At 55.4% G+C, this 23,612-nt stretch overlaps 1 protein-coding gene across 1 annotated transcript in view; it reads right to left on the bottom strand.

The window, feature by feature from the left end:
• ALDH1A3 (aldehyde dehydrogenase 1 family member A3) overlaps positions 1-21,998 on the bottom strand; it is a 30,104-nt gene extending 8,106 nt beyond the window's left edge. Inside the window, exons 1-9 of the mRNA XM_037145919.2 lie at positions 21,861-21,998; positions 16,443-16,547; positions 14,320-14,460; positions 9,588-9,717; positions 9,211-9,272; positions 8,015-8,143; positions 7,297-7,410; positions 4,167-4,269; positions 2,090-2,274 (exon numbers count right to left, since the gene is read on the bottom strand). Of these exons, the coding sequence (XP_037001814.2) occupies positions 2,090-2,274; positions 4,167-4,269; positions 7,297-7,410; positions 8,015-8,143; positions 9,211-9,272; positions 9,588-9,717; positions 14,320-14,460; positions 16,443-16,547; positions 21,861-21,959 (1,068 nt within the window). The 5' untranslated portion in view covers positions 21,960-21,998. The remainder of the gene's footprint in view (positions 1-2,089; positions 2,275-4,166; positions 4,270-7,296; positions 7,411-8,014; positions 8,144-9,210; positions 9,273-9,587; positions 9,718-14,319; positions 14,461-16,442; positions 16,548-21,860) is intronic.
• Positions 21,999-23,612: the final 1,614 nt, after the last annotated feature.

Here is a 23,612-nt window from a genome sequence, read left to right as displayed (position 1 = left end):
AGTCTTGGGCTGAAAGTTGAGGGTGTGACTCTCACCTCCTCCTGGGAGGCCACGAGGGCTTTTCCGGCTTCAGCAGACTATGGGTTCTGGGCGGCTGATGGCTGAGTAAGCCCGGGCCCCACACCTGGCCGTCCTGCAGGCCGTACTGGTTCCCCATGGACACCCTGTACACACCCAGACTCAACTCTCCCTGGCCGGTCCACTTGAGAGAAATACGACCCCGGCAGGACTGGTGAAAGGCTGCCCTTGGCCCCGGGGAAAAGGATGCCAGATCGGCCCGCCAGGCGCCCTGCGTGATGTTTACGTGTCCCGAGGCACAGTTGCCAAACAAACCTGAGTGATTTCGGAGCATTCTGGGCAGTGGTTTGCCAGCAGCGAACGAGGATCTAGGTCATGGAGCTGTTTTACGGGCGTGCGACAGACCCGGCTGTTTAGACAGCTGTTGGTCCGCGCAGAGTAGAATCTTATTAGCGTAGATGAAAAAGCACTTTGGGGGCGGGGGCGGGGGGGGGGGGGAAGCCCTAACAGCATCCTAAAATAATACACTGAGGTCGGATGGCTTTAAGTGAGCTTTTAGAAAGGACTTTCAGTTGATTTCATCAAAAGCAGTGATGAAATCAACACCCGTCCTGCGTGGATCTGCCGTCTTGGAAGAGGTTTCTCTATCTGGCTTCCCCGGCCAAGCCTGGAGCCTTGGAAAGAGACTTACGCATAATGAGGGGGTAACAGAGTTTCCTTTAGCCCGGGACCCGCCCCCATGGTCTCCCATGGGGTCTGGATCAGCTTTACAATCACGGTGGATTGGGTTAATGACTGGTGGCCGGGTTTGTCTTCAGACTTGAAACCCAGCCAAGGCCGCTAGACAACCTCTGTGTCACTGGCAAAGTGGGGAGTGTTGGCCACGAGCAGGGATACTGCTCTCTGCCAGGGTCATGTGGCATCAGAGCCACAGAGCGTGTGGGCTGGGGGCACCGCCAGGGTGGGCACTGTGGCCAGAACGCACCTCGTCTGTCCCCAGCCACCGCATCCCCAGCAAGTCACGCGCCATCATTCATTGCTGCTTAGATTGGGGACCCTGCCATTATTCATGCTCCTGGCCTTAAAAAAATAACACCATCCTCCGGGCCTTGAAATGTTCCAAACAGCCATCAATCACTCCCAGTTTCCAGGCGAGGAAACTGAGGTTTGGAAGGGGCGTGTGACCTTTCATGCGGTCGCAGGGCCAACTCTGTGCCCAGATCCGCAGTGCCCCGTGTAAACACGCGGTGTGGCCGGCGAGCGGCCGAGTCTGGGCACGTGATTTGAAACTTCGTGGCCAGGGCAGGTCTTTGGCTGCAAGTGATGCGGGCTGCAGCTGAGCTCCACTTCAATAATGCATGGGATGGTCAGGCTGCCCTCTTTTAAATATTTATCCATGGGCTGGACTGCGTAGTGAGTAAGAACGTGATAACGGATGTGCCCTTTTAAAGAGGTTATAAAACCCTGTGGTTATGAGCGTTTTCATTTTGTCGCTGGCTTCTCCAACCAGGTCCTCCTACCCACCCAGCTCCCTGCTCAGGATGTTGTGGTTTCTGATGCTGACCTTCTGTAACGTCCCGGGGCTTGAGGGCATCTGGGCTGAGGCCACTAGCTCCAGGCATTGCCCCCACCTGTGTCATCTGCCTTGTGGCCAGGTTACGAACCCTCTTCTGCAGGGAGACCAGCCAGGTAAGAGAGCTGCCTGGGGCTCTCTCTGGGGCACCCTGGTGGCTCAGAGAAGGGCCAGTCTTGTGGGTACGTGGCCTTACAGACTGGGGACGGCCCCCACTCCTGGCGAGGCCCGGAGTTTGACATTATTTGCTGTAAAAAGCAAAGCCTCTTGGTGTCCAGCCCCATTTCAAAGCTGCACTGAGACCCAACAGAGATGCAATCGTACCGTCAGTTGGCGTCTAGGCAGGAGCCTTAAGTGGGAAGGCAAGTTAGCCCCCCCTTTGGCATTGGGAGGGCCCCGGGGATCACAGCACATCAGCATGGCCCAGGCCAGGGTCCGAGGGGCCTCTGGTTCCACTCCCAGACACGCGCCGCGGGTTCCCCCACGTGGGGAGGTTACCTGGGGCCCCTGCTCCGTCCTGGCGTCGAAGGGGTCTCCGACGGACCGTTTCTTGGCGGACTCCACGCTCCTCCTGACGAACTCCGGGTAGACCTGCTCCTCCACGAACACCCTGGAGGCGGCTGTGCAGCACTGGCCTTGGTTGAAGAACACTCCCTGATGGGCGCACTCCACTGCCAAGTCCACTGTAGGGACAGGGACGGAAGCGATTGATCCCTGAGGCCGGGCTGGGCCGCAGCGGCGAGTCTCACTGCCCGCACAAGAAAACAGGCTCTGGGACTCCGGCAGGTAATTTTGTTCTTGGCGCGTCCCAAACACAGAGGATGGAAACAAGGACTTTGGAGTTTGGGGTTGAAGAGGTTCCCCACTATGCACTGAGCTCAGAGAGCTGTGGCAGCCCCCATTTCACCGGCTCACGGCCCCCCCTTTTCTGGAGGATTAATTATCCTTGAGAATAACCTTTGCTAAGTATTGAGGTAGCCCAATGGGCGAGGACTTTGGAAGGAGCCCAAATGTCCCCCCTTGTGCGGCAGGAAGGGTCTGATTAAATGCATATGACACCGTGTGTGATGTCTAAGAGTTAAAACAGGGAGAGAAAGCGCCGACTCAGCCCGGCAAGGCCTGAACCTGAATTGCAGAGAATCAGAGGCTGAGTGGCATTGAATTAAAACCAGGGTCTGGGACTGAGCTAGAGGGTCCTTGGAGGCACCTGCTTAATGGCTATGAATGCCAAGTGGGATATCTTTTACATTCAGAGCCAGGACCCTCCTGGGCAAGTGCATGGCCGGGTGACGCACCCACATCCAGCATCGCTCTTGGGCTAACCCCAAGCAGTGCTGCCCTTGGCTTTGAGAGCCAGGCCGTCACTAACCGGCTTCTATGTAAGTTGGTGTAGGGTCCAGGACAGCATCCTAAGGTTCCTGCCCCTCCCTGCACCTCCAATTGTTTATGCAAACTTAAAAATGCCCTTCCTCCAAACTAACTAATTTATTTCCTGATGGGAGCCGGGGTGGTGGCTGCAGCGGCGGGGTCTGGTGGCACGTTGTCACTGACACCACACCTGGCATGCCAGGGACATCACGGTTTCACTTTGTAAACCAGCCCCCATAGATGGGGGATGGGAATGTCTGATCTACCCTCCCGCAGAAGTTTTCTTGTGTTGAGCTGTGGTTTTCCCACTGGGAGGAAAATGGGGTGAGCGGGGGTGCAGACGGAGGAGCCCAGATAGGGCGGCACTCAGCAAAGCAGGAGCCCTGGCTGTTTGGGGGCTCGGTGATTGGAGCTTCAAATGTGGGTCCCAGGGAGGCAACGCCCGTATGGCTTCCCCAAGGGAGCACCAGCCCGGGGAACATAGTAATAGAAATAATAACATGATAGCAACGAGCAGTCAGCTTTCACAGGCCTCTCTCCCACGGAACCCCAGCTGCAAGGTGAGCATTTGCCAGCCGCCACTGATGCACCACCTTGCTAAGGACAGTTTTCTCAGGGATATTTGCAATTCCAAGCTTATCTGAGTGCGGAATGGAAGGCTTTGTTCGTCCTGAAAGGAATTTCTGGCACGAAAGGAAGGGCAGGTGGGGGAGGCTATTGCTTGCAACAGGTAAATAGGGCACTGGGTTCCTTCAGGGGAAGAGGTGGTAGAGGCCAGTTCCAGTCTTTGGAGATCTTGAAAGTGCTACAGAGAAATTGGCTTGGAGAACAGAATGGATAGTAAGTGGGGCCCGCCTGCCCTGTCTCTCCATCGTTCATCTCCACCCCCTGTCCTGCCCCTTCCGGCTCAGGATCTCGGAGAAGAAACTGACTTTGTCCATGGGGATGGGAAGATAAACTTAACCTTGAAGGACAGAACCAGGACGCCCCCTGGTGACCACCTAAGACACATCTCCCGGCAGTGGAACCATAAAGCTGGTGTTTCGCTGCATCTGTCTGCAGATGGCCTGGCGCCCCAAGGAGGGAAGCATGCCCCTCAAGTGCACACGCGTGTTTCAGCTGGTTCTGAACTGGGTCGAGGAAGCGCGGTGGGACTTCTGAGTCCCCTACAGCCCAGCAGAGCCCGGTGGTGGGAGGGGGGACTCACAGTCGGCGTCGGCACACACAATGCAGGGGTTCTTCCCCCCGAGCTCCAGGGTCACCCTCTTCAGGTTGCTCCGAGATGCGGCTTCTTTGACCAGCTTTCCAACCTTCAGGAGGACAAGCAGACCAGATTAAACCTTGGACGTGGCCAGACGTGGCCCCAGTATTTGTCTCCCTCCCCTGGCCGCTCCCCGCCCCTGAGACCTTCATGTCGCCGGAACCCTTGGTCCGAGCCACTCCATGCACGGGGTGGAGAGGGAGGCTTAGGGAGGCCCAGTGTTGCACCCACAGCTACGCAGCTTGTCAGTGGAGGACCGAGCCCCTCCGCTGTCCTGGGGACCACCGCTCCCAGACACTTGCCAGTCCAGCTAGAACGGGAACGGGCCCCGGGGGGACAAAGGGCAGCCCCTCTACCCCTCACTGAGAAGGGAGATTGCTCTGTTGGTCTCTCTGGTAGAGCCTGAGGGAGCCGCTGAGAGTGAGGGAGTTGGGGAGACGGACCTGCAGGAGGAGGAGTCGGTTCTCTGGAAACACAGGCTGAGGCTGGGGCCTCGGCAGGGGGTGGGGAGTGTCTGGGCCGTGGAGTACGGAAGACCCTCACTGACCCACGGCGCTCAACCTTCTGCACGTCCCTGCTGTCATCTCACATGCTGCTAGGGGGTAGGTTGGGCCCGGGACCCCTTGGGGACTTATCTTGGTGACAGGTAAAGCCAGGTGCCATGGAAGACTCTCAGAGACCCAGGCGCACACAGGGGCCTAGACCAGGCCGGTAGCGAGAGGCAGGGCTAGGCTCCTCCAGGACTGAGGCTGTTCCCACAAACTAGGTGTGAGGGCACTTTAAAAGTGCACCAGCTCGACCTGGCCAGGGTGGGGCTTGGTTGGCTGGAGCTTCATCCCATGCACCAAAAGGGGAGGGTTCGATCCCTAGTCGGGGCGTGTATGGGAGGCCACTGATCGATGTCTCTCTCTCACATCGATGTCTCTCTCTCTTTGTCTCCTTTCCTGTCTCTCCAAACAATGAACATGTTTTTGGGCAAGAATGAAAAATAAAAATCAGCCAGCTCCTGGGTGATGGCCAGACTCAGGACTGAAAGAGGCTGATGGTGACCATGACTGCCCCCAGGTGGACAATGGAAGCCAAAGCTGCCTGACCCAGGCTGGCGACTCCTTGGTGGGGCCGAGGGGTGGGGGGGAAGCCACAGAGGCCTGTCTCTTGTCTCCGACTCTGGCTGCCTAGAGAGTGCACTCCCTGGCCAGACCTGTGAGCAGCCCCGAGGTTGCTGAGAGGTGCCAGGCGGCAGGGAAGGGGCAGGGATGGTTTTGCTGTTGGGTGAGGAGCTGGGAAGACTTGCCGGCAGCCAGAGGCCAGGGGCCACGCCTGGCGCCTCTCTGTCCCTGTCTCCCTGGCTCAGCCAGGAATGAGGCTGTTGCTGCCCTGTTCGGCCTGCCATCACCTGTTTCAACGCTGTGCAGGGCCCCAGTTCCATTCCCTCTATGCTTCCCTAACCAAGCTCCCTGTGCTGTCCGGCTGGCCACGGGAGCGGGGCTCGGGCTCCTGGCTCTGCTCAGCTAGGAGGACACAGGAACACTAATTGCATGGGAAATATTCATTCACATCTTTTCTTCTTCCTTTTTAAAAAAATCTTCACTGAAGGACATGCTTATTGATTTTTAGACAGAGGGGAAGGCGGGGGAGAGAGAGGGAAAGAAACATCAATGCAAGAGAGAGACGTCAATCAGTTGCCTCTCACGTGCACCCCAACTGGGGACTGAACTCGCAACCTAGCAATGTGCCCTGACTGGGAATTGAAGCCATGACCCCTTGGTCTGTGGGGCGATGCTCCAACCAACTGAGCCACAGCAGCCAGGGCCATTCAGTTCTTTTTTTAAGTACACAGAGAGTACCATGCCATGGAAAGTAATCTCACAGACAGATGCATGCAAACTAAAGGGGGAAGTTCTCATCTCCTTTCACCGTAGGACCCGCCCCAGGGGTGGTCATGGAGGGAGTTCCTGGGAAATTTTTTTCAGACAATTTTTGCCTCTCTCCACACACTTTAACTAATGAGATTGTGTTGTATACTTCCATACAGTTCACTTTTCTGTGTTTCATCAAGTGATCAGGGGAGCTTTCCCTGCTATAAAGGCTATCAACTTTGCACAGAATCTGCCCTGGCTGGTGTAGCTCAGTGGATTGAGCACCAGTCTGCAAACTAAAGGGTCGCTGGTTTGATTCCCAGTCAGGGCACATGCCTGGGTTGCAGGCCAGGTCCCCAGTAGGGGGCGCTCAAGAGGCAACCACACAGTGATGTTTCTCCCCCTCTCTTTCTCCCTCCCTTCCCCTCTCTCTAAAAATGAATAAATAAAATCTTTAAAAAATAATAAAATAAAATGCATTTAAAAAGACATCGCACAGAATATAACATAGTAGAAAATATGAATATTTGTAAGATTACTGCTTCAAGTCGTTGCTGCAAAGCAGAATCTCAAAATCAAAAGTTTTACAACATGTCCAGATTTGTGGGGGGGGGTCCTGCCACAGGACCCTCTACCTTAGGTCCAGTGAAGGCCCATCGTCCCCTCACCTTGTGTAGCCCAGACTCCAATTTTTTTTCCAATCCGACAGACAAAAAAGAAAGAGTCCAATTTGCATATGATTTTGCATTTCCCCAATTACCAGTGAACTAGGTCAGGCTTATTGGTCATTTGACATTTCTCTTCTCTGAGCTGCCCGCTTTGCCACCATTCACCTTGTGGTCTTTTTTTTCATTGATTTTTCGGAGCACTTTACATATTATGGATACATGCCTTTGGGGAACTGCACACACTATGACTGGCTTTCTCCAAGCTTCAACCTTACTTACGATGTTGCTTGTCTTATGGCTGCTTCACATTTTTATTTGCTCTTACGTATTATTTCTCCCAAGGCTTCTGGGTCCTATGAAATATTTATTCAGTTTGGAAATGGGACCAGTGACTTTCGAAAACTGATGGTTACATATGAAAATGTGGCCAGATTTCAAAGGAAAATCGAGTCTTAGCTTCGTATAGGAAACGTCCCTAGCTGTCCAGTCAGACCCGGACGGTCACGGTGGCCAATGGCCAGTGGGGCGGGGGCGGGGGCGGGGCGTTACCTCCGTGGAGCCGGTGAAGGCTATCTTGTTGATCCGCGGGTGGGAAGAGATGGCGGCTCCCACCGTGGGCCCGAAGCCCGGTACGATGTTCACCACGCCCGGAGGGAACCCGACCTGGGGGACACCGAGACGGCATTCAAGGAAGAGAAGGAACCAGTGCCCAACATGGACCCCGGCTTGGGCCGAGAGAGTCATGGCTAAGTGACGTCCCCAAGCAGAGTGGCGTCCCCAATGGGAAAGGTGGTTGGTTGCCCGGGAGAGGAGGTCGGCCGTGCGGAGAGCAGGGCCCTGGCGAGCCTGGCAGGGTGACAGCCACTTCTGCTGCCAACTCACCCCTCCAAGGGGAACACAGACCCTTTCATCCACCACACACGCTAGACCCCCCAACCTCTGAATATTTGGTCCCCTCCCAATTGACTCTCCTGCAAATTCTCTGCGGAAAACGTTTGGCCCTAATGTAAGTGTGAGTGTGAGCTTCCTCATGCGGATTAGTGGGAGGACTGGAGTTCCTTCTAGGTCAGTGACCACGGGCAGCAGAAAGAATGGGCAGTTGCCAAGTGAAACAGGCGTCATCCCCTTCCCGCTCAGCCGTGAGCGGGCTGGGCTGTCACGCACGGCACCGCTCGGCGGGGCAGCTTTATCTCGGGATGGTGGCCTGCTTCCCGGGGGGTGGGGCCGTTAGCAAGAACACATAATATTTTCCTTTTGGACGTCTTACCTCTTGGATCAGAGAGCCGAGATAAAGGGCGGTGAGGGGCGTCTGTTCGGCAGGTTTGATGACGATTGTGTTCCCGCAGCACAGAGAGGGCGCCAGCTTCCACACCAGCATGAGCAGGGGGAAGTTCCACTGCAACGGGGCACAGGGCGATTGGGGGACCGGGGTCCAGCCCGCTGCCCTGCTCCGGATGCCCAACAAGGCCTCGGTGGAGGGCCCTCGCTATGCACGGTGCAGACTCGGGTGTAAGGAGTAACAGGTATTTGCAAGGACCAGAACTGCATTCCCGCCCGCTGCTTCCTAAGCCCACTCTGGGTTGCTGAGAGGTATTCTTTGCAAAGACGATGCTGCTGTATGGGCGCTCGTGCAGGTTAGCCTTTAGCGTATTAAAGGCTGCAGAAATGCGACCTGCCTCTCCCCAACTCAGGCCACAGCATCCAACTCAGACCACCCTTCCCCCACCACCCGTGAACGGGCACTTGGTGAAATTCATTTTGGGAAATGCTTTTCTCCTCATCTTTCGACTACAGAGGCAAGGATGCCAAAGCCACGGTGATGGTAGGCAGGACAAAAGCTCATGCCTGGGCGCTTGCTGTGTGCCAGGCGGGGTTCTCGGGCTCCACAAAGTGGGAGCTCGTTCGGTCCTCACAAACCGGCGTGAGACCATGGCATTATTGCAGCCATCTGCAGCGGGGCCTTCCCGGCCCTGCCCGGCTGCTCACCGCCCAGTGAACAAGCTCCCAGATGCTCAGCCGGCGAGGCCACCGGAACCTGGGCCCCTCCCCCTCACACAGGTGCTCGTCCTCTCTCTCACGTCCTCCCCACCCCTTCTCAGCTCTGGTGCCACCAGCTGTCCTGCCACCGAAGTCGCCCATTGCTCTGGCCATTTCTTCACTTGCAAAGCCCTTGCCTGCTGCCTGTTCCTTCTCGTCGGCCAAGGCCCGGTTAGGAAGGCCACTGCCCTGGGGGTGCTGGCTGTTCCGGGCCCCTGTTTGGAATCCATGCCACCTTCTGTTACACGCCAGCTGTGTCCCCTGAGAGCAGGAGGGGGGCACTAATCCATCTCGATGACCCTTGAGCACGGAGCTCCATGCCACAGAGCCAGTGCTCCGTTACTGTCGGTGACAGAGAATCAAAACACACTGGGAATTGTTTCTAAGGGCCCCAAGGGAGGGGGCCGAGGGGAGCCGGGTACTCACAGGAGTGATGGCCCCACACACACCAACCGGCTCGTGCCTGGTGAAACACACCACGCTGTCATCTGCAGGAAGGGTGCAGGGCGGGGAGGAAGACACATTAATTTAGACGGAAGAATTTTAAGTAGTAATAAGAGATGAACCCAGAAGCCCACTAAGGTGTCCATGGTAAGACTATTACACAAAGAAGCGGTTTAAACTCAATTTCAAAAGTAAAACTCCTTAGAAGGATCAGCACAGTTGTCATTGCCTTTGGGGGGACTGGGAAGGGACTGGGGGAATGCCCAGGGGTGCTCTGCAGAGGCTGCCTGGATGGAGGAAGGCAAAGACAGGGTCCCCATTAGACCCCGTCCGAGGCCGAGAGCCCCGCACTTGCTCACCTGTGGGGATGGTCCTGCCCTGAACTTTGTCTGCCCACCCTGCGAAGTATCTGAGGGTTTTGATACAGCCCTCCAGGTCGATGAAAAAGGCATGAAGGAACGGCTTCCCTGTGTCCATCGTCTCCAGGGTCTGCAAGGACAAGACATCAGACATAGTTTTCTTTTCACTTGTCAGGCTGTTAAGAATGGGGCAGGGGAGGGGGACCATGCACGGTCCCAGCACCTCGATCTCTACTCGTCTCAGTGCATGAGTCTCTTAGAAAGCAAGACGCCGCATTGAAAAGTAAGAGCTGCCCCAGCCGGTCAGGATGCTGAGGGGTCCGTCGGAGCTCAGGCATCGTGTGTCCCTGTACAGGGCAGTGGACGAACAGCTGAGGTGAAGCCTGGCCATGGAGGAGGACACAGTAGTGTTTTGTCACCTCGGCAACCCCACGCTTCCTTGCGCTCCTGGGAAGCTCTTGGAGGGTCCACTGGAGACAGGGCAGCTGGTGGGAGGACTGGCTTCCTCTAACCAAGGGGAAAGGGAGGACGCAGGTTCTTCCTGGCCCAGCTGGCCGGTGCGATGTGGAGTGACCGGGGAGCCCAGAATGGTCGCACTACTGGCTCAAAGAGGCAGTGACCCCCGACTGGGCTGCAGGGCCGGATGCATGGGGCGGGGAGGACTCGCCCTCGGTGGCTGGTCGTGAGGGAGGTGGTTCCCCAGGGCACGCGCCCAGCTCCTCAATGGTGAGGATTCTTTGCTATTTCCAGCCCGGGTGTCAGAGGGCCCCTTTGTCCCTCAGACAAGCGGCCCCAGTTGAGCCCAGTGCTGAAACTGCCCATCGCCGGTCTCTGCAGGAAGTGGCCGCCCGGACACATAGCCCAGGGCTGCATTCTCGTTTTAGAGTCGGGCAGGGAGGGAGATGATGATTTACAGAGGAAGAGAGGCCCCTGTGGCTGTGCCCGCCTTTGCCTCATCTCTGAGCTTGACTGCTCCCTCCTCCCGGCAGGGCGCAGACACGAGGCTGACAGAGCCCAGGACTTGTCCAAGGTCGTCCAGCTGGTCTGCAGCAGCACGGCAGGCACCGAACATGGGGCACCGACGTTCTGCTCTGCATTGGGAAGGCCTGCTGCCTTGTGAGATTCTGGGCCATTCCGTTCAGTTCAGCCTCCTCTAACCCAGGCAACCACCTTCCTAGCACGGGAGAGTCCCAGAGTCTCCCTTCCTCTGCTTCCTCATCCGTAAACTGAGAATAACCATAGCAATGTCACCAACCCCACGGGGACCCCGGAGTCAATATTTGCAAAGCACTAACAACTGTGTCCGCCCAGGGCAAGCGCCCCATTCACTGTTCCGATCGTCACCGTAACAACCACGGTGCTTATAGTCATTGTCCCTTTTTGGACCAGACGGGTGCGCCCGGCAATCCTCACCTGGGGACAGCAAGGACACAGGACCGTGAGCTGCTGCTGAAGACAGGGCGGATTTGAGTGGGGGTGTGTCCTGCCTCCTTCAGGTGCTGCTCGGGGACCAAGGCAGGCCAAGGGGACAGCCAGCACACTGTACCTTGGGCTCACATTAACTGGCGTTCCCAGTGGGGACTCGTCTTTTCCCAGGGGAAACCCAGTATCGCAAACCATGTCAAGAGTTCTCCAGGGCTTGGCTGCTGCAGACGGCACCTGCAGGTCTGCTGGCAGAACGGAGCGTTTATTCTCGGCCCTTTTCTGGGATGAGACAGGGAGGGGCCGGCAAGGGACTGTGGCCTAGAATTGTGGGGACTTGTAGGGTGTCTCTGGCTGGGTAGCCTCGGATGGGTTACCGAACCTCTCTGGACCTCAGGTTCCTCCCCTCTGAAATGGGATGACAAGGGCTGCAGGGGAAAGGCCACCACCAGCCTGGTCTGTGGTGAGCATGCAGCCAGCCTTGGCTGTTTCTCCTTGTTCACTTGGGCAAGGCTGCCGGCCGCAGTGACAACATGAATTTGCTGGTCACAGTGAGATTAGACAGGGAATTCTTTTAAAAATAAAAATGAGCCCTGGCTGGTGTGGCTCAGTGGGTTGAATGCGGGCCTGTGAACCAAAGGGTCGCCAGTTTGATTCCTAGTCAGGGCACATGCCTGGGTTGTGAGCCAGGTCCCCGGTAGGGGGCGTACAAGAGGCAACCACACATTGATGTTTCTCACCTACTTTTTCTCCTTCCCTTCCCCTCTCTCCAAACGTAAATAAATAAAACCTTTAAAATAAAATAAAAATAAAAAAGGATGCACAGGTGAGTAGCCAAGATGGAACGTAAGAAATCGAATCTTAGCTATTGATTGGGACTTTTAAACCGTGGCTGTGGCTGAGCCATGAGTAAAACACAGCTGTTGCTAGGTTTACCTCCTCTAACATTTTCAGCGACAAGCACGCTTTCTGAAAAATTAGCCTCATAATGCTCAGACTCTGCAGAATAACGGAGAAGCCCTGGGGAAAACTACCCCTGGATTCTAAGTGTGTCGAGGCTTAGAGACAGAGTAAACAGGAAGGACCCCTATTTGGGGGGGGGGCTCCCACGATGAGCACAGAAAAGCCGGTTTCCGGGTGCCACTGAGTCAGGAGGGGGAGAAAGCAGGGGGCTGCTAGATGCCCCACATCTGTTTTCAAACACTGGACACAGAAGTAAATGCCCGGCTCTGCCGAAACCACAGAGCCAGCCAGAGAACGAGATTGCTTCAGGAAGCATTTGGCAGCCCAAAAATTCAGGAAGAGCACGTCAAGGTGGAGAGTGAGGGGTTTTTCCTGTGCTGTGGCCCAAGTTTTAAAAACCGTATTCGCTGCCCTGGCCGGGTGGCTCAGTGGGTTGGAGCATCGTCCCATGCCCCGAAAGGTTGAGGGTTCGATCCCCAGTTAGGGCTCATATGTTGGAGGCTGCCAATTGATCTCTCTAAAAATGAATAAACATATCTCCGGGCGAGGATTAAAAATAAATAAATAAAAACATGTTTGCCAGTAATTGTCCTGTGTCTTTCATGCTGCGGCAAAGAGCTCGGTCTCATTTCCCGTGGGCATCGAGGTCCTGATGGCAGAGGTGACTGGCTCCTTCTGCTGCCACCACATGGTGATGCCAGACCACAGGGCGGGTGGGGGGCGGGTGAAGGTGGCCTTGCGGGCCGGGCCCCTGAGACAACACTGACCCCGGAGGACAGGCCGGGGCGGGGAGCCCCCAGCACATCCTCCTTCCCTGCCCGGAGTCCGCACACGCATTGCACATCGATGAGCTCATGCTGGGAGAAAACAGAAATGTTTTTGAAAAAGCCCGTTTGGCAGCCCGAGAGTTGAGGCTGCCTTTCGTGGCAGGAAGGAACCAGAGGCCCCTCAGAGAGCAGCGCTGACGCTGGGAGGGAGCTGCCCTCCCTCGGTTTGGGGGCGAACACGCCAGGCTGGTCAGCAGAGCCCCGTCTCTGGGTAGAGGCGCACCCCCAGGACGACGCACCCAAGAGTGGGAGTCCCTGTACACCCCCGTCCCCAAGACACAGTCGGTGACGAGAGCCACTGCAGTGCCCTGGCTGACACGGTCCTCCACAAGTGTTTGGGCTTTGCTGCTCCTTCCTGACATCAGGTCAAGAAAGGAGAGAAACGTTTTTCCACGTCAGAGGCCAGAAAGGAGACTTCCTGCCTTCCCGACATGCCTCAGGGTTTGGAGCTGCAGGAGCCGGTGAAGGACCCCATGGCACAAGGTGCCCAGGAGTTCCTCTGACCACATACCACAAAGCCACAGGAGGGTCTGAGGAGCCTGTTAAATAAGGCAGTTACAACTTATCAGTGTTTTCATAGCTTTGGGGCACGGGAGCAGCCCAACCTCAGGGAGTGGGGCTGAATTAATTTCTCCATTTTCCCAGCAGAGAGAATAAGGGGCCTTGAAATGAATGGCCGGGAGGGTATGCAGCTGGGGTTAGAACCTGGGGTCTTCAGGCAGAGTTACTGTGGAGATGGCTATTGCTGGTAATAGCCGTCATCTATTCAGTGTTCACTGCGTGCCAGGGAGTCTGCTTAGGACTATAAATGGGTCATTCTTACAATACTTCCATATCATTATGAGTGACCCTTTCCATGGAGACCTATATGCTCAGAGAGGTCAAGCAACTCATCCAAAGTCACACAGCTGGTAAGTAGCAGAGGGGGGGATGTGAACCCAGGTCTTTTTACATTCTTGAGGTTTGTTATAATCAGCTTTTCCTGCTTTCACCTTCACGCCACACAGGCTTGCCACTGGGTAGCTCAAGAGTGATGCTGAGACTATTTTTAGGTCCTAAGGGAATAATTTTTATGTTACACGGTGGCCTTTCTTTTAATAAATATTGAAAAAAAATACCACCAGCATATTAAACCTAGGAGTCCCTGGATATTGTCACTCAGGATGAGGTTAAACTTAAGTTTAAAAGGGAGTATCTGGGAAAAAAGCGCCATTCATAAATGCACTAGGTAGGACCAGTCTATCACCTCTCTGAATATCTCAAGCCTGGGAACCACGAGGTAAGCGGAACTTCGTCTAGGCAGCTGGGCTGCAGGGGGCACGAGTCCAACTTCAAAACAAAAAAGGTCAAGTCCGGGGGCACGGACACCTGCCTCTTCCAGGGCACTACACCCCAAAGACCGAACAAATCCAGTCACCCAAAACCAGCGCCTTGGGTCTTTTCTCCTGTGCCCCGCAGGGGACGGGACCCTCGCTGAGGCTGGCTTGTCCCTCGCCTGTCCCTCCCGTGCGTGTACTCACAGCCAGGATCACGCGGTCCCTCTCCACAAGGTCGGCCAGCTGGTGCAGCAGCCGGCCCCGGCTCAGGGCGTCCAGCTGGCGCCACGGTGAGCCCCTCTGGAAGGCGGTGTGTGCGGCCTCCACGGCCTTGTCCACGTCGGGCTGAGTGGCCGAAACAAGAGAGAGCGCGTCACCTTGCGATGCGAGCAATGTGGGGCAGCTACAGGGACTAGCAGAGACCTGCCTCCGCAGGGCCGGAAGGAGGGGGTGGGCGGCAGCGGCTGGGGGCTGCCTTATTTCTCCCTCCTTCCATCTTCAGTCTTCTTTAAGTTTTATTTTTTTTTTTACCATGGCCAACTATTAACTTTCCTTTGGATTGTAAAGTGTTTTAAAATAGTTTATAAAACCACCGATCCTAATGAGGTATTTTTCTTGGTAACCCAGGCAGGAAAAGATTTTCCACTTGCTAGGCCCATTGGGGCACACGCTCTCCCACTGGTCACGGACGGCGGGGTGGGGGGTGTGAGTGTTGCGGCATTTTGTTCTGGCGGAGGCCTCTGTTCCGACAGACGGGGGGCTCTCTGGGTCTCGGAACCAGTCACCTCGGAAAAGTCCCCAGACAGGGAGAATTGGGGACTTTTTTCAACAATTTATAGACAAAGAACTGGACCTTCTGAACACTGATAGGAGAATGACTTCTACTACCAGGAGCGCCTTCTACTTGGAAGGAAAGAAATGAAAGGTGTTTAGAGTAATGTCTCTCGTTATTTTCCGGGAAATGGGGTTCGAGGCTCTGCTTGCTGGTGGGCCGTGGCTCATCCCCCAGGCCCCTCTGAGCCCCCTAGGGAGATGTCTCGGCAGTGGGCACCTGATTCAGTCGAGAGGGACACCCCACCAACATTCCATGGCTCCAAAGTGTGCTTCCAGGTGAGTGCAAGCTTGGACAAGGGAGATAGATATTAGGACTTGGAGCCCAGGGCAGGGGTCTCCTTCTCCCCCCAATACTGGGGACCTTACTAAGCATCATGCCCCCCCCCATATCTCCATACGTGCTCCTTGGCCTCAGCATCTTTGTGAACAATGCTTTGCCTGTGGAGCTGCGTGTTGGAGGGTCCGTACTGGTGGAACCGCCGGGCATCGCACGTTGGTCACAAAGCTATGGCGGGGCCTCAAATTCAAGGCCATTTTCCAGGTGGGTCATTCCCCCCCTCCACGTGCAATATCACCCATACAGGAGTTAGGGATGTCAGGTGAGCACTCTGGGGGGTGAGAGGAGGTTTACATTTCCCTTCTCTCCTCCGAAAAAATTCACCTTCAACCTTTCCCCAGGGGCACTTGTTTTAAAAAAGATATAAGATACTTTATGGCTTTGAAATGTATCAAGGACACATTCTGCCCTGGCTGGTGTGACTCAGTGGATTGAGCACTGGCCTGCGAACCAAAGGGTCACCGGTTTGATTCCCAGTCAAGGCACATGCCTGGGTTGTGGGGCCAGATCTCCAGTAGGGGGCACATGAGAGGCAACCACACATGGATGTTTCTCTCTCTCTCTTTCTCCCTCCCTTCTCCTCTCTAAAAATAAATAAATAAAATCTAAAAAAAGAGAGAAATGTATCAAGCACACATTTAGAAGTCCCTTAGCTTTACATTTTCTATAGTGTTATATGTAACCTATATAATGTAGCTTATCATACACACCATGTGTGTTATATTATGTACTGATATATACATAATGGCTTGAAGTATAATAAGCTTATTATAATATATCACATGATCATTTACATGCTGGTGGAAAAGAAAACTGGCCATCACACAATGCCATCACCCCTATGTGGCCCGGTGGGAAAATCCTTTTCCTTCAAGCTGCGTTTGGTAAAACACACCAGCCAAAAACACTTTCTGGGAAGGTTCTTTAATGCCTCCACGTCCAAATAATTGATAAGAACCTTTCCTTGAGACCCGTGAGGAGGATTGCGGAGGCTGCCCTCCTCCACGGGGAGACATCCATCAAAAGAGAATCTCTGCAGCCGGTTGTCCCTAACGGATCTCAATCCGGGCTGCCCAGTCACAGCGGAGCCGACTCACTCGCCCATGCTTTCCTTCCCTGAAACTAGATTGCTAGGGGCTGGGTGGGGGGCACCTACCTTGTCGCCTTCCTCCACTTCGCATATTTGCTCTAGAGTCGAAGGGTTGTATGTGGCAAACTTCTTTCCACTCTTGGACTCATGCCACTCGTTGTTGATGAATATCTAACCGAGAAAGGAAGTTGCAGTGCATTAGGCTCAGATCGAAAGCGCACCGCTCCAGGATGCGGAGGAGCTTCAGGGCCGCCTGGTCCTTCCCGCCTCTGCCCACCTGCCCCGCCCACCTGCACAGCCGCCCCGCCCACCTGCCGCTCTCCCGTTGGGACCGGGAGGGGGACAGAGTCCCCTGCCGGACTGGGGGCACACTCAGGCCTAGAATACAAGTCTCTTGACTTTTCATCCATGCTCAGAGGATTACTTTTTGTCACAATAAAACCGAAAATATTCAGATTTTTTCCTAAAATAGTCTCTCTTTTTAAAATACTTTATTTTTAGAGAGAGAGGAAGGGGAGGAGAAAGGGTGGGAGAGAAACATCCATGTGTGGTTGCCTCTCATGCATCCCCTACTGGGGAACTGGCCTGCAACCCAGGCATGTGCCCTGACTGGGAATCGAACCGGTGACCCTTTGCTTCACAGGCCCGTGCTCAACCCACTGAGCTATGCCAGCCGGGTCTCTCTTTCTTTTTAACAGCATGGATTCACAGAGGAATAGCAGCATTGCATAGTTAACTAAGGGTGTAAGTTAAATGCCATACTCTCCTCCAGTTTGGGGAAAGATTAAACATGCTCGTATGCATGAAGTGCTAAGCCATCCCCTGCAGGCCGGGTGGGCAGTGAACACTCTCTCTGATGGCTGCAGCCCCCCTGGCCCTCGGCCCGCCCGACTGCCGAGGAGCTGGTTTACACAACAACCTCGCTGTAACCCTGTAGTCCCTACGGATGCCCACCAGCACCCCTCCCCCGTTCCCTTCAAAACTGCCTATTTGCAGGTTGGGCTTAATAAAAGCCAGTGTTGGAATACAAAGATAAATATCAAGGTTAGGAAGTGTTCTGGTTATACGAACAGACGTAGCAGATAAACGTCTGTATGCAAAGAGAATTCTTCTTAAAACTGAAGAATTAACCCGCAAAAATCGCTTAGTTTGGAGCCTGAGTTATGTAGAACTAAGCCAAGAAGAAGACTGTTAAAAAGTAAGCAAACTAAAAAGAATTCACAACGTCCATACACTGTGATGTATGTGCTATTTACTCTTTGTTTACTCCGAGATCTAATGGCTTTAAGAAAAACATCACGTTAGACCTGTGGCCAGTGTGGCTCAGTTGGTGGGAGCATCGTCTTGTAAACCAGAAGGTCACCAGTTCGATTCCTGGTCAGGGCACATACCTGCGTGGCGGGTTGCAACACAGAGGGCTTTTGAAAGAGAACTAGGCACAGAGGTAATAGATAATACACCACACACCAGCATGAGAACCTGTCTACCCAGGGAGGGACAGATGGTCTCTGGCTGGGGCAGCTTGGGACAGCCTCGTCGCCACAGCCCAGCATGGCATCAGGAAGTCCTCGGTCATGAACATGGCTGAGATGCTCAAGAAGCATTTCCACCAAATAAAATGCTGTCAGTCATTTCTACGTGCAGAACCCACTTATCAGATTCCATTCTCCACCCATAAGCGTATCTTTGCTTCTCTTTGGGTCGTTTGAAAGAAGGCTTGGGTCATTGCAAGGGCAAATTTCAGTTATTGTGAATTTTATGCAGTTGGATTACTCGAGTCCCTAGTGAGGACAGATGGGGGGCATTGTCTGTCCCCTCCCCCCAAAGTGGCTTGGTTCTGTCCTCTGCCCTGGGCTTTCCTGTAAAAACCCCAAAGCTCTCAGGGAAGGAAGCCCGCTCCGAGAAGCCACTGGGGCAACCGTCTGCATAACTGCCCCTGAAAAGCAGGGAAGTCCAAGAAGACCGGTGGGATGAACGCACAAGGTAGGCCAGTTCTGGCCGGGCAGGTGGGCAGAGCCCTCCCCCACCATCCCGCTGCGTGCAATCCGGAACTGAGAGTGTCCCTCGCCCGTGGGACGTGCCCGGCTGGCTCCTGGAAGCTCAGCGCCTCCAACGAGAGGCCGGGCCCCCAGGGAAGCCCGCGGACAGGGCCAGGCTACAATTACAGGTTTATTCTTCCAACTGAAACCAAATCCAAGAGTCGACTTTTGCCATCCAGGGCGCAATCACTTGGTAACAGTGAGAAATTAATAAGTGGAGAAGAGCGAAGTTATCACGGGGAGGGAGGCGCAGCCAGGATGAGAGGCCCATTTGTCGGAAGATGGAATTTCGTGGGTTAGATAATACAGACTGTCAGTGAAAACTGCTGATTCTAGGTCCTTCCGAGTATCAATTCCAAGGCGGGGGGGGGGGGGGGCGGAAAATGAGAAGGTGGTAGAAGGCAATATAAATTAAGGGGAGCGAAACAGATTGCAACGGTCAGATGTCTGTTATACTTCATCTCCAAGCATGTGCCTCCTCCCAAAATTACTTGGTTGTCTATGATGTTGATCTGTTGGCCTTTCCAACCAGCCACTTAAAAAAAAAAAAAAAAAAAGAAAGAAAAAAAAGAAGCAGGCTGCTCAACTCCAACCATATTTTTCCCATCACAATGTTTCTAATTTAGCAACATTTTTTTCTTCTTTCTACTATGCTAGTAAGTAATGTCGTAAGTGGTTTCCACTGTTGATTTTCTCTCCACTAAAAGAAAACAAAAACACAAGTGAAGAAGGGGGTCGGCGAGTGTGGCCTACCGGTATCGTTGGTGGCATTGCTTTGAGCCCAAAATCAGACTAATGAGCCCGGGAGAGAATCCTTCCCCTGGATTCGGGCATGAAGCAGCCCCGGTAGAAGACATGGGGCTGTAGACAGAATTCCGACTTCACTGGAAAAATGGTATGGTGTTATCGGGACCGAGCTGGCAAAGCCACTGCTGTGGCGAGGAGCCTGGTCCACTGGGCAGAAGCAAAAACGGCTGCCACCTGAGTGGGTTCTGCGGGTGCCACTTCCACGGACTCTCATTGGACCCCGGCTCAACCCAGGAGTGTGTTTTCAGAAACGGAGTTCGGAGGGAGTGTTATCTTTTCATCAAAGCAAATCCTAGAAGCCGGTTTTCATGAACGAGAACGTCTTCCCCGAGGAGCTCTGCTACTAGGAGAAATTTTACAGGGAAGGGAAGGAGCCCCCGAAAGTGCACAGGGCTGCTATCCACAGAGGCCTGTGGGGGCATGGGCGTGTTCTAGAGGCACCCCGCCTGCCCCAGCATTGTTGAGCAAGCCTCTCACTAAACGTGTGCGAGAGCCAACGGAGGTTGTCCTTCTGGAAACTGGACTGAGCCTGGCCCGTGGACCCTTAGACACTGGCTCTGGCCTGTCCTCCATTAGCGGGAAGACTGGTGGATGGAGTTTGAAAAATAACAGACCGTTACAGGCTTCCAGGCTCCACCCCTGCCGACGGCCTGCCCTGGGCCTCGCGTCCGGAGATCTGTTTCTCTAGCCTCGCCAGCCAGAGCTCCCTGGGCATGGCTCACCCGGATGCCCACCCTCAGCCACACCACACAGGCAGCCTGGGCACCGCAAATGCTGGGGGTGCGGGTCTTTTGGGAGGTGGGCCCTGAGTGAGGAGAAAGGAGAAGCAGAAGCCTTGCCCTGCACAGGAGAGGAGGGGACCGTGGCCTCTTGTCAGGCCGTGCCACCTTGTGGCCTGGGATCCCGTAAGGGGCCTGGCTCTTCCTTTTTCTCCATCTCGTGGCCACTCCTCAGCTTCAGTCACACACCCAGAGCCAATCCACTGGGACGAGGAGGGACCCAGCAAGATGGACAGTGCTGGTCCTCCGAGAATGTGCTAAGACCCTCCTTTCCACAGGCCATCAAGAGAGGCAGAGAAAGAGAGAAACTTTTCACACGGGGCTTCATCACTCCCGTAGCACCCCCCCAAAAACAGTAAAGCATAAAACGACCATCATAAACGTAATTTCTGGTTTCTACGTCCTTTTCTTTTTTTTCTTAAACCCTATAAAACGAAAATAAAAGAAAACACCATCATCCACCACAACCGGCAGGCGCTGGAGCCTCAGCAAAAACTCGTGTTGGAATTCTCGCTCTGACTGACACTGCCAAGGGAACTACATTGAAAATAATCTCCAGCCTTCACGGGGAAAGGCCTCTGTTGATTACGGAGCCCTCTGAAAACAGTTAATTTCGTTGTCATGTGATCAGAGGCCCCCGCCGACTTTAAGTGCCAAGAGACCAGAATCTGAAGGCCACGCTTGGTGGCCTGCAACGTTCTCCGCCTGATTAAAACTATTTGAGAGGCATAATTGCTACTTTTGAAAGTAAAATTGATGGGGGAATTTTCTAAGTGCTGTGTCAGCTGGTGTTGGGGGCTACTGGGTAAAATGTGAAAATAAAAGGGGAGGTAGTTGGGGAACGCGGAAGCCAGTCGCGCTCTGGGTCTGCGCCCCTGAAGGTCCCCCTCCCCCCCAGCCCACCAACCCGGCCCCTGCCCAAGGCCTCCTCCAAACAGCCTTAGGGACGCGCTCTGCGCGCCGGCTAGTCTGCGGGTCAGCAGCGCTCAGGCCTCACCACTTCCCTTTCTGCCCCCAGGCAGGTGATCTCACGGCTTTGCCTACACTCCAGCCTCCAGGGCTCCCAGTGCAAAAAGCCGGTGAGTCCCCTGACGCTGTGGCACGATAGGTCCTACCACCGCAGCGCCCCAGGCCCTGTTAGGCGCCAGATTTCTTCCGTCCAAACCAGGGCCTCCGGGCTCAAGAGCAGTTTCACCAGAAATCACCTTCCCACCTCCCCTCGCTCTGCTGGTCAGCCGGGTACAAGCTAAGCACGGAAGCTGCCCCACGTTTCTCCCTTGGCTACCCCGGGCACCTTTCTGATGAGCCAGAGCTCCCAGACCTTCTCTTCACATTCCCTGGCACCCGCTTACCCTCCGGAAGGCCAGGCCGACCCTTTCAGCCCTGGAAACCCTGCAGCCTGCAGGGTCTGCGGGGAGCGCAGTGCCTGAGGCCCGCGCCTCTGCTCCTCTGCAAAGCGGGCCAGGGCCGTCGGGGTTGCGCGCGCGGGGGCCTTTGCTTTCCTGCCAGGCTTTAAGGCTGAAAGTACTGAGCTTCGCAGCCTGAGAGCCCGTCCGGGGGTGGGGATCACGGAGTCCCCCATGGGTGCGCGGTGGACACACGCGCGGGATGCAGGCTTCCCGCCTGGGAGGCGCTGCGCGGAACTCGGCTTCCGGAGGGCCCAGCCTAGTGGAACGGCGGAGGTCCGGAGCGCCGGAGCGCCCGGCGAAGTCAGCTGAGAGCGCGCCGCCCACAGCGCCCGACACCCTCTGAATGGAGCACCCGGGCTCCCGGCCTGCCGGCCCCTGGTCCGCTCATCCCGGGCTGGGAAGCCCTCCACGCAGCCAGGCTGCCGTCGGGCGGGATGGGAGCCATCTCACCTTAGTGAACTTGACCTCCAGGTTTCTGATGGGGCACGGCAGGCCAGGCGGCTTCTTGTCTGGCTGCCCGTTCTCCACGGCTCCGTTGTTAGTAGCCATTGCTCCTCCACGCTCTCGACCCGCTCGGTCCTGAGTGGTGCGCAGCCTGCTCGAAGGGTGACAGCTCCTTGCGGCTTTATGCAGAACCCCACGCCTCCCGCTGGAGGGGGCCGTTTAATTGGCTGCAGGATGGGGAAAAGGGAGGGCCAGCGGGAGGGGAGGGGGCTGGCCCGCCTCACCCCACCCCTCCCGCCGTCCCTGCCAGAGCCGGGCCGCCGCTGCGCAACTCTCTCCCCGCCCTGGAGGAGCTCCTCGAAGTGCCGCGGTCCGCAGGTCCCAGGGTGCGGGCAGTGGGTCGCAGCAAGGTGTAGAGGCTGGGGAGACACGCGGACCGCAGCTTCCGGCTGTCTCCCCGAAGTCGGGAGATTCCTAGCTCCGCACCTGCTGCCTCCCTGTGCCCCACAGTTCTGTGCACTCGCTCAACCTGGGCCGGTGCGTGGCGCGCCCACAACGGTGCGCCCGCCTGCTGCCTGCTTGAGGGCCCTCGCAGTGTTCCGAGCCCACACGCCCCGTGGGGCGGTCGCGTCATTGCGCCTTGGCCTAGAGTCTGGCTCTCCTGCTGGGGGTCCCAAATAGACGCCTGCTCGGCCCTATTCGGCCCGAGCTGGAACCAAAATTTTCCCTCCGCCCTGGAACTTCACGCGCAAAGGGGCAAAAGACGAAGGAAAACTGCGCTTTCTGCGCAGCGCTCGGGAGTCCCAGCAGCTAGGCCTCTGGCCTTCAGGGTACCACATCGCCCTTCAGCCCAGGGCCCTGGGATGTAATGATTTTGATTTGGAAAATGCACTAATTACTCATATCCTGCAGTTTAAAAAAAAATGAAAAAAGAGAAAGTACATGGCATCTTCCCAGTGTTTAAGAGTGGGAAGCCCGTAACTCTCTGGAGAAGCAGAGACTCCGCTGGCCCCTCTTGTCGTGCCCTGTCAGAAAAGTTCTGCTAATGACATGGACTTGCCCCAGGTCCCATCTGAGACCCGGAAGCAGCTTCTCATCCTTGTCACCCCTGGAACAACGATGCCGGGCTTGGGCTGGGGACAAAAGCTGTGGTTTAATCCCCAGATGGGCTCAGCTCCTCAGTCCCTTTCCTCCTGTGGGTGATCTCAAGGGGCGGGGTGCTCCTTACTGTCTGAGGCTCCTCCTGCTTGTTTTGGGGGTTTTGGGGTTCATCTCTGTCCCCCTCTCCTCCCTTGCTGTACCTAAAAGCGTTTGCAATCCCCCTCTTCAGCCCCCCCCCCGCCCTCTGGGGGCTGAAAGGGACCTATGCTCTCACGAGTTAGAACACACAGGTTCTCATGGGATGAGGACAGTGGGTCCCCAGAATGGAGTAGGGCTGATGGACATCTGTGAATCTGTCCTGGATGCTGGCTTCTCCAACAGTGATGAGTCCAAGACCAAGGCCGTCTCTCTCTGAGCTGCCCCTGCCACTCCCTGGGCTTGCTGTCCTGCCTGGCCGGCCCCATGGTCCCCACTCAGGTGTCCCGGAAACACGTGGGTGAATGCTGAGCCTGCATGCCTGGGGTGCGCCCAGCATGACCAGACATCAAATGAACCCCAGTGCAAGAGTTTCTTTGGGATTCTGGATGGGTGAACTTAATTCACTGGAGCAAGAGCTTAAAAAAAAAAAAACAACCCTGAAAATGTGTAGAGGACACT

This window comes from Artibeus jamaicensis, unplaced genomic scaffold (genome assembly GCF_021234435.1).
Source record: "Artibeus jamaicensis isolate MK-2021 breed Jamaican fruit bat unplaced genomic scaffold, CSHL_Jam_final scaffold_612, whole genome shotgun sequence".
In the NCBI taxonomy this organism is placed as follows: Eukaryota; Metazoa; Chordata; class Mammalia; order Chiroptera; family Phyllostomidae; genus Artibeus; species Artibeus jamaicensis.
Note: the sequence above shows the minus strand (reverse complement) of the source record. Positions and strands in the feature narration are given on the sequence as shown.